The sequence below is a fragment of the Tupaia chinensis genome, unplaced genomic scaffold (assembly GCF_000334495.1).
Source record: "Tupaia chinensis unplaced genomic scaffold, TupChi_1.0 Scaffold000609_1, whole genome shotgun sequence".
NCBI classification, from domain to species: domain Eukaryota; kingdom Metazoa; phylum Chordata; class Mammalia; order Scandentia; family Tupaiidae; genus Tupaia; species Tupaia belangeri.
In genome coordinates, this window is record NW_006160128.1 from 1,247,555 (window position 1) to 1,257,839 (window position 10,285).

The window sequence follows — 10,285 nt, forward strand, 5'->3', positions numbered from 1 at the left end:
CTCACTCCTCTTCACCCCTGAAACTCATCTTCAGTCTTCAGTGCCTGAGAATTTACTTTTCTAGACCCTGTCTCCAGAGTTTGATTCACTAGTTCTTGGGGGAGATCAAAAACCTTTTTTTTTTTTTGCCAGAATACACAGTGCTTTCCGGAGAAAACAAAAAGGGGAGAGGGAGAAAGCACCCCGTAATGGGGTACAGCCACACTGCAATCCCTTTTCCATTTCTCTACCTCACTAGGATTTTAGGTGTGCGTGCAAATGTGCCTGGTGTGTTTTTCAAGTCCCTGGGGCTGGATTTGAACCATAATCAGCCATGTGAGATTTGGCTCCCTTAACCACTAGGCTGCAGCCCCAGCCCAGGAATCTAACTTTTTAAAGTCCCCCGGTGATTCTGATGCTGACGGGCTCCCAACACTGGCTTGGGCACCTGTTTTCCAAATGACTACTTGTTTTACGGTGGAAATACACACGTGCGTGCATGTGATTGTGAGGTTGGCAGTTCAAGGACTCGCCCAATGTATTGTCCTTTTGTTTTTCCTACCACCAAACCCACCCTCCCTCCTGACTCGACCCCCACAGCAATTCCTGGTCTCTTTGCAGTCCCAGGCAGAGGTTACCGCCTTGCGCCCCCATCTTTGGGGGTCCTCTGTCCTGGTAGTTGTTTTTGTCCCAATCTTCCCCCCTTTGGTGACACTGAATCTAGATGGAAGGCCTGGTTTGATTGCTTTGGCCTTTTTGGGGGTTGAGGGAGGAGTGGGCAGAGGCGACCTAGAGCCCAGGCCTACGGGCCCTTTGCTGACAGTCCCTCCGCCACCCCAGCACATTCGCGTGGGCTGGGAGCAGCTGCTCACCACCATTGCCAGGACCATCAACGAGGTGGAGAACCAGATCCTGACTCGAGACGCCAAGGGCATCAGCCAGGAGCAGATGAATGAGTTCCGGGCCTCCTTCAACCACTTTGACCGGGTGAGGGCCCCACCCCTGCGCTTGCCCAGAGCAGCCCCAGCCCCTGTCCCAGGGCCCTGGAGGGCACAGCCCAGGGCAGGGACTGCCATGCTAGGCCTGATGCTTGGAGCAAGTTAGGAGGAGGGAGAGGACCTGCTGTCCATCACCCCAACTCAGCAAACCCTGTGAAGCCAGCCTTGGAAAAAGCCTGTCCCAGGAGGCACCTGTCCTGGTGTCCCCTGAGCTTCCTACCTTCCTGGAAAGGGTGCTCATTCTGTGGATAGAGAGAGGACCTTTGACCCCTGACCCTTGCTCTCTTACCGTGAGGATTCACCCCTCAAGTAAAGACCTGCTGTGCCCTGGCTATGGGGACTGCCCTCACCTCTGCCTCTGGGGACAGAAAAGCAAAGGAGGGCCTCCCTCATGTCCTTACTCCTATCCAGGTGGCCTTAGGGACATCTGCTAGGTCCCAGGTTCTCACCTTGGCTCCCAGACAGGCTGGGTTAGGTGTGGGCCCCCACCCAGTGCTCCAGGGCTTGGGGAAGCCACAGGAGTAGGAGCATGGGCTTAGGTGCTGCCCTCCCCACATACCTGCTTTACTGCCCTCCAGGCACCTGGGCGGGTGAAGCCCTTGGGGACCCAGGGGGGCTGGGGCACCCCTGGGGAGCTTCTCACCCTTGTGGCTCATCATGCTCCCCTCCAGCCCTGCTTCTCGGAGCAGGGCTGCGTGTGCCGGGGAGAGGGCACCGCCTGGAACCTTGTCCGTGTGTCTAACCGTGTGCACTTTTATTTCCCCTCCTCCCCCTCCACCCCACCTTCTCCACCCGCATGCCTTGCCCCATGTCTCCCCACACACGCCCCCTCCCTGGGGCATGGCCCACCCCCACCCTCACGGCCTCCACTCCCTGGCACCGCATGGCTCGCTGCCTGGCACACGGCGGCCCCAGGATCACTCCGGCACTCTGGGTCCCGAGGAGTTCAAAGCCTGCCTCATCAGCTTGGGCTATGATATTGGCAACGATCCCCAGGTACTCGCCTCCTGCATGGAGCACGCTCGGGGTGGCAGCCGGGGCGAGAAATAACGCGTTTTTCCTTTTTCTCTTCTCTCTGTCTGGACCTCCCCGCCCCCCTTTCCCATGGGCCGTGGGGCTTGTCCTCTCCTGCCATCCCTGCCTGTCCTGTCACCGGATTCCTCCTCCCCTTACTCTACCTCTGTCTTCTGTTGTCATTGACGGGAACCGGCTCTGTGCCTATCCTCGCTCCTCTCTGCTCTCCATCCTGTGGACTGACTGCACCTCGCCGCTGTCTTCCTTCTCTTTGGACATTCTCCCCGGATGCGTGTTTGCATCTGCTCCTTCTACGTCCCTCTCCCCTTCCTGACCCCAAACATGAATCTCATCCTCCCACTGTCCTCTTGGCCCCGCCCGGCCCTTCCTCTTCCTCCCTTTCTTCCTCCTCCTCTTCCTGTCTCTCTGACCCTCTTTGTGTCTCGGTGCCACTGGCTCCCACAGAAGAAGACAGGCATGATGGACACGGATGATTTCCGCGCCTGCCTGATCTCCATGGGTTACAACATGGTAACGTAAACCCCGCCTCCGCCTGCCAGGCCTCCCTCTGCCCTGGCTGCAGAGGCCTGTCTCAGCAGTGGCAGGCTGGACGTCCTCAGGAGGGCTGTCTCTGGAGCAGTTGCCCCCTGAAAGCCAGGCCCAGACAAAGGCCTGGCCTGCTCACCTCAGCGTCTGTGCCCATTTTCCCTTTGGTACTTACTGTGGAGTTGGGCGGTATCCCTGCTGCCAACAGCTGGGCTGTCCGAGGCCGGCAGGAAGGACTGGTGGTCTTGGACATCCGGGTTTGTCCAGGGATGGCTCTAGTCAATCCTGCTGCTGCCACCCTGCCATCGTGCCAGTGACCCCACCCCTAGTGTGTCCTCCCTTGAGCAGGCTTTCTGAGCAGGGCATGGGGCTTAGCTTGGTGGTCAGGTGACCCTGGGGCCATGGTGTGAAATACAAAGCCCACCAGTTGCCCATCAAGGGGCATGGGCACGGGTGAGAAGCAGAGCCTGGAAGTGAACCCCCTCTGCCAACACCAGCGTACGACCAGCTGAAGGGTGGGGGGCCCTGCAGGACCGCTGTAATAGACACTTACCTTAGATACTTGTGGTGATGATTAAATTAACAGTACCTCAAGGAGTGCGTGGCATTCAGTTACGGTGTGTAGGCGTTAGCCATTGTGATCATTGCTATTGTCTCTGTAATTATTAGTAGCATTATTATTATTCTTACCTCCAAGGGGTCTTGAACCCAGGCATCTGAAAAGGGTGGGAAGCTCAGAGCTAGGTCTCCACTGGTCGCCGTTATATCCCCATTATACCTTCAGGACAACCCAGGTTAGGTCAGGGAGCCATAGTGACTTTCTCTCCCAGCCATAGGCTACTCTGAGCCCCCAAGGACTTTAGGTCCATCTGAGATATTCCCAGCAGGCTATAGGCTGACAGGCCTGGGGTTGGCTGTTCCTTCCAGGGAGAGGCAGAATTTGCCCGGATCATGAGCATCGTGGACCCCAACCGCCTGGGGGTAGTGACGTTCCAGGCTTTCATCGACTTCATGTCCCGTGAGACAGCTGACACAGATACAGCAGACCAGGTCATGGCGTCTTTCAAGATCCTGGCTGGGGACAAGGTGGGTCTCCTGTGGCATAGACACCGTGCTGGGGTGGCTGGCACGGGCTGGACTCTGACCTGGAGGGGAGGGGGCTGGGACACAAGCAGCTTCACCAGCTGTTTTCCAGGTTCCATTGGGCCTCTCCCTGCTTGTCTACCTCTCCCTACATCTGTGACCCCTCGAACTCAGCTCAGGGAGTGGGACACCTTAGTTGGTGGAAGGGGACTGCCTGTCTGTGAGGGACTTCACACTTGTGGTTAAATGATGGACAGTGGTGGGCAGTGGAGTGGGTTGGGGTGTGATTAGAAGATGGGATAGCTGAGAGGCAGTCTGCCTGAGAACCCCTGACGCTTACTCCTCATGTCATCCTGGGAACCAGCATGGGATTTAGGAAGGGAGCAGGAGAGGAGCACATCTCTCCTTTTTCCACTGTGAGCAGGGGTCTGCTTGGGTTTCCAAATCCCAAGTTACCTGCTGTGCCCCGCCTGCCAGCAAACAGCAGGAGAGAAGCAGAGCTGCTGTCTCCATAGGGGCTAGAGGCCCAGTCTGGGTCTCTGCTGGTCATTGGTGGACCTGAATATCACACAGATCCACAACCATCTCTAGCCTAGGGACTAAAGGGATCTGTAGGAGCCTCAGATCCCTCTAATATTACAGAAAAGATCACAGAGCATCCAAAGGAATTGGGAGGGCCAGGGGTAAGGTGACCTGGGTGCCTGGTTTCCTTTCTGTAAAATCCTTATACCATCCTCCCTTCAGAACAGAAAAATTTCAGTCATGTAAAGTAAAAGCCAAGAGGGAGTATGATTTCTGAGATACCACGACCTATAAGGGATTAAAGACTGAACCTATAACACAGCCCTTAAAACTTTGAGTTCATGGACACCCTGACTACAGTGCTAGGAGGAAGTGCTATGCACTTTCTGGCACTGGAAAATATAGTGTGATGGGGACTTCACAGATTCCGGAGCCAGACTACCCAAATTCAAGTGCCAGCCCACAGCATGCTGGCTGTGTGACCCTGGGTATGTCACTAGCCTCTCTGGGCCTCAGATTTCTCATCTGTGAAATGGAAATAATAGACACTTCAGAAACCATCTAGTTGAAGTAACTAATGTAGAGGAGGCCCAGAAAGGGGCCTGGTCCCCTGACTATTTGAGTGCCCTGAGGGCAATGCCACCCTCCCCCACACTGACTCCTAGCAGAAGGGACTCTAGCAGAGGTCGGGCATGGGCTAGGAGCTACCTCGTGGGCCAGACTCCCCGAGTGAGCTCTCCTGGACCTTTAGTTCTCCTAAAGGAAGCAGCTTCTAAGCAGACCTATCATGGGAAAGCAGAGACCCAGGCCGGGAGCTGCTTGGGTAGGTCAAGGCCCACATTTTTGCTTATGTGGTTAAAGTAGCCATACCACATTTTGGCTGCTATCTGTAGCAGCGATGCCCAACCTTTAGGGCTCTTTATAATTAGACTCTGGCTGAGGCTTCCAGAGAGCCAAATTGAGTGAGTGTGGGGTCCTCCAGGAATCTATAGGTTCCACCAGAGTACCTGCATCTCTTGCTCCAGCATGTGGTTACTGCAGATGAGTGTGACACCTGAGAAAGTTATAGGTGTAAGGAGCACTGAATTACTGTTTCATCGGAAAAGTCATGGTGCATTTTTGCATAGAAAAACAGAAAAATATGTCATGAGTTTCCCAATGACCCAATAGTTTGGAAGGTATTGAAGTGGAAAACATGAATTGATTTTGAAGTACCTTTAATATACATAAACATATACACACACAGGCAGGTGTGGGTGTGTACTTATGTATACGCACACATACAAGGGGACTTCAAAGAGTTAATAAAAAATGGAATTAAGGTATGAGTTTATTCTTGTAAAAAAACCCCAAAACTGAAATCCATGCAGCTTTTCCTAGTATGCATTTTACACGAACTTTTTGAGGACCCCACTCATCTCGAAGTTCAGATGCTCCTCAACTTAGAATGGGGTTACTTCCGGTAAAGGTGAAAAATGGAACCATTTTAAGATGGGGACCATGTGCTCCAGGAGGAAGGCAAAGGGCCTTGCTCCAAGTGCCGACGGGCACAAGGAGGTTTACGGCCGGTGGGTTTCACGACTGTACATGCTGCTTTACGGCCGCTGGGCTTTGTGGCCTCCCTGACCCCGCTCTCTCCGCAGAACTACATCACGGTGGACGAGCTGCGCCGGGAGCTGCCGCCCGACCAGGCTGAGTACTGCATCGCGAGAATGGCCCCCTACACCGGCCCTGACGCCGTGCCCGGTGCTCTGGACTACATGTCCTTCTCCACAGCGCTGTACGGCGAGAGTGACCTCTAACCCGCCCGGCCCTGCCCTGCCGCTGTCGCCGTCGCCCCCGTACGCCGTGCGAGCCCTGCCCTGCGCCGCCGCTGTCCCCATCTCCTGCCCGGGTTTGGTTTCAGCTCTCAGCCTCCTGCGGGGCGAGCTGGGGCCCAAGTGGCATCGAGCTTCCCTGCCCCCGAAGTGACAGTTTACAAAATTATTTTCTGCAAAAAAGAAAAAAAAGAAAAGTTACGTTTAAAAAAGTAAAAAAAAAAAAAAAAAACCAAAAAACTACATATTTTATTATAGAAAAAGTATTTTTTTCTCCACCAGACTTAAATGGAAAAGAGGAATAATTAATTATTTGCACCAAAATGTTTTGTTTTGTTGTGACATAGGAAAATAACCAAGCACAAAGTTCTATTCTATCCTTTTTACTGACTTTTTCTTCTGTGTGTTCCATCTGCTGTATTCATTTCTCCAGTCTCACGTCGGTCTTGGTGTGGGAGTGGGGGTAGGGGGTGTTCTTGTCAGAAGGCACATTGGTGCATGTGTGTTTGCTAGCTCACTTGTCCATGAAAATATTTTATGATATTAAAGAAAATCTTTTGAAATGGCTGTTTTTTAAGGAAGAGAATTTATGTGGCTTCTCATTTTTAATTCACCTTAGAGGTGTGACTAACTTCTACCAGTGCACACTTTTTCAAGAAGTTTTGAAGGTTGCCTATTAAACAATAGGATGAAACTGGAGACTATGGACAACTTCGATGTCGCTTGGCACAGACCATATTAAAACAACCACGCTTCCATGACAACTCTCTGCTTGCTCCTTGCACTCTGTTTTCCAGAATCGTGTGTGGGATCAAGGATGTTGTGGGGGGACCAGCAGATGGCGTAGTAGTTGCATCGTTGTAACTCCCACATAGCCAACAGCATTTAGTCCTGGACCCAGTGGCTTCAAAATCATGCTGGGGGCATGTGCGTGTGTGCCTGGGATCCCAGGAGGAGAATGGAGGAGAAAGGATTGTGGAGTGGCCATCCCCTCTGGGGAGTGATTTCTCACTTTCCTTCTTACTGTCTCTGACTCTCCCCCTTAAACACCCCCCCCCCAAGTGCACACACCCTAGGGCAAAAACCTCTTAAAAAAAAAAAAAGGATGGTGTGGGGCACCCATACCCAACCTTAGTATGTTGGTTTTTTTAAGAATTATTTTTATTTGGGACCAGCAGTTAGCATAATAGCTATGTCGCTGGACTCCCATGTAGTCGACTGTGGTTCGAGTCCCGCACCCGTTGGCTTAAACTCAGGCCGGGCATGTGTGCATGTGTGCCCAAGATCCCAAGAGAAGAATGGAGGAGAAGGGATTGCAGCATGGTCATCCCCCCTGGGGGGTGATTTCTCGCTTTCTATCTCTCTTTCTGGTGAGCGCACGTGCCCTGTAACAAAAACCTCTCCAAAAAAAATTTTTTTTTATTTAACTTTACTTATTTTAATTTGACCAGAGATGGACAGTAAGTGAGTGAGAGAGAGAGAGAGGGAAAGTGAGAAAGCAAGCCACCAGGCCCAGGACTCGAACCAGGATCAGCCATCTGAGAGTATTCAGTGCCTCAGCTACCACACCACCTGCTGGTTCCTAAGGGGTTTTTTGATGATAAGGACCACCTTCACTTGTATTCTCTGGCATCAGACAACTCTGATGTCTCTTGCCTTCACTCCTTTTATTTTGCTTCAGGGAGTGGCTTGAGTGGCCTCAGCAAGTCATTTCTCCCTTTGCTATTCAAATGTCCCACAGATGGCCACTATCCAGTATCCTGGAGCTGGTTGGAAAGCAGACTCTCAGGCTCTGCCCCAGAATAGGAAAATAGAATCTGCATTTTAACAGGACCCCTAAGGATTTGTGTGTACCCCCTTACTTGTCTCCCCGAGACTCAAAATGCAGAGCACTGAAGACTGTCATTAACAGTGCTGTGGGTTACAGGCATGTAATTTAGTAATTGAAAATGATATGTTGCTTACATTCAACTTAGGGCTGTGTTTGGGAGTCAAAATAGTTTGGTATGGCAGCCAGACCTGTAGCCTAGTGGTTGAGGGAATCAGATCCCCCAAGCAGCTGAAGGAAGATGCCAGGAGTGTATGCATGTGTACCCAAAATCCCAACTGGATGGGGACAGGATTGCTGTCCCAGGGGGAGTGTTTCTCTATCTCTCTTTCTCCCCTGGGGAGCACACGTGCCATCTGGCAATTTCAGAAACCAAACATAATGGCGGTGATTACAAGGAGTTGGGTCTGTTGACTGACTTTTCCAAAATGGGCACCGCAGGTCCTCTATTAAGTGGGGGTAGTATGCTATCATAAAGTTGGTGGGGTGATAGGGAGCTCATAGAACATGAATACATATAAATGTTACCCATGATCAGTCTTACTTTAAGTTTTAAAGGATTCACTCAGTTGAGCGATTTCTTAAAAGCAGGAGAATCCTTACCGGGATATGTTCCCTCAATTAAGGGGATTAAGACCAAATCAGAATTTACTGGTGTGACTAGAAATGAGTATTAAGTGTGAGGCCCTCCTGCTTAGGGATTAGTTCAGTGAATTTCCAAAATACCCTGTAGCTCTGTATAGGAGGGCTGCTAAGGAGAGGGTGTGGGGCAGGGAGCAGGCTTTTGCTTTGGGAAACTCGTCTATAGATTTTACTGTTGTCTGGTAGAAGTTCAGTAAATGCTCAGTGTGGGTCTGCTGTGGCTGAATCTGTGGAGGAAACTTGCTTTCTAGAGGGTCAAAGTCATCTTCAAAGATGCCAACATAGTTGTTTCAGCTATTTACATGCAAGTCTCACCAAGGACAGAGTGGTATGGGAGTTTGGGAGAGGAAGAAATCATTCCAGCTCGAAAATGTTCTAAACCTAGGTGCAAGCACTTTACTGTCTGAGTTTCCAGAGTTAAGACCAATTAGTATCCTTATTAGAGCTTACTTTTTAAAAAAATTATTTTACTTTTATTCATCATCATTATTATTTTTTCAGTTTGACCACAGAGCAACAGAAAGAGAGAGAGGGAATGTGAGAAAGAGAGAAAAGAAGCCACCAAATTCAGGACTTGAACCGTGGTCAGCCATGAGTCCGGCGCCTTATTTACCACACCACCTGTAGGCCCCCAGAACTTACTTTTTTAAAAAACATTTTTGCTATAGGGTGCATGTGCTCACCTGAGAAAGACACAGAGAGAGAGAGAAAAGGTGAGAAAGTACCCCCAGGAAGGGATTGCCAGACTGTAATCCCTTCTCCATTCTCCTCTTGGGATTTTGGGCACACGCAGATACATACCTGGCATGTTATTCAAGCCACCAGATCTAGTAATTCTACCATGCACTTGGTTGTGTGGGATCCGGCTGCCTTCAGCACCACGTCACCAGCTGGCCCCAGAGCCTTTTAAAAAATGTTAACTTACTTGAACAGAAGTGTGTCCAAGTTATTCCATAAATTAATCTTTAGTCTGTTAAAGGGGTAAAAAAGTTTCTAAGCTTTTAAGTTATTATTTTTGGTTTTTTTGGAGAGGTTTTTGCTATAGGGCGCATGTGCTCGCCAGACAGAGAGAGACATAGAGACAGAAAGCGAGAAATCACCCCCCGGGGGAGAGGGCCACGCCACAATCCCTTCTCCATTCTCCTCTCGGGCTCTTGGGCGGGCACGCACGCACATGCGCCCGGCACGCACATGCGCCCGGCGTGAGTTTAAGCCACTGGGTCCGGGGCTTGAACTGCGGTCGACTATGAGGGAGTCCAGCAACATAGCCATTATGCTAACCGCTGGTCCCAGCTCTTAAGTTTTTAATGTCATAATACACATGATACTGATAATTTTTTCCTGTAAAAAATAAAAGCATTCTTGGTCCTTTTATCATTTGTACATTTGACAGATTAAATTGACCAAAACAATTCCATTTACAAACTTATTAAATTCCTTTAAACATTTTAAGCCATATTTACAAGTTTTAATAATTCTCTCTAGGATGTCAAACTCCCAGCTCAGATTCAAATCTAAGCAGCAGTCTTGTAAAGCACAAAGCAGTTGGAACTATTATGAACCTGGTCAATCAAGTTCCTTTGAGTAGTCTGATGCTTTTAAATAGTCAATTCCCTTCCACCTCCAAAATTAAAGTCACACATGTAGTTTCAATTACAGATTTCAGAGTAAAGCCATAAAACTAGTATATACCGGGTTGTCTTACCTGTCCAAGTAATTGATCAACAGGTTGTCGTGATGGGTACAAAACTGCTAAGCGTCGCTGAAGTAGTAGTGAGTTAGATCATCTGTTTTCTTAAGTTTTAATTTTTTTAAAAGAGGTTTTTGCCTTGGGGCGCTTTACCCTTGCCAGGGAA

At 50.2% G+C, this 10,285-nt stretch overlaps 1 protein-coding gene across 4 annotated transcripts in view; it reads left to right on the forward strand.

Annotated features, from left to right (window-relative positions):
- Positions 1 to 6,723, forward strand: part of ACTN1 (actinin alpha 1) — a 105,571-nt gene extending 98,848 nt beyond the window's left edge. For 2 of the 4 annotated variants that reach the window (XM_006158760.3, XM_027775859.1), the window contains exons 19-23: positions 820 to 966; positions 1,893 to 1,973; positions 2,457 to 2,522; positions 3,465 to 3,623; positions 5,786 to 6,723. In XM_006158760.3, coding sequence (XP_006158822.1) covers positions 820 to 966; positions 1,893 to 1,973; positions 2,457 to 2,522; positions 3,465 to 3,623; positions 5,786 to 5,944 — 612 coding nt within the window. In that variant the 3' untranslated portion in view covers positions 5,945 to 6,723. The remainder of the gene's footprint in view (positions 1 to 819; positions 967 to 1,892; positions 1,974 to 2,456; positions 2,523 to 3,464; positions 3,624 to 5,785) is intronic. The other 2 variants (XM_006158761.3, XM_006158762.3) reach the window with 2 other exon arrangements.
- Positions 6,724 to 10,285: the final 3,562 nt, after the last annotated feature.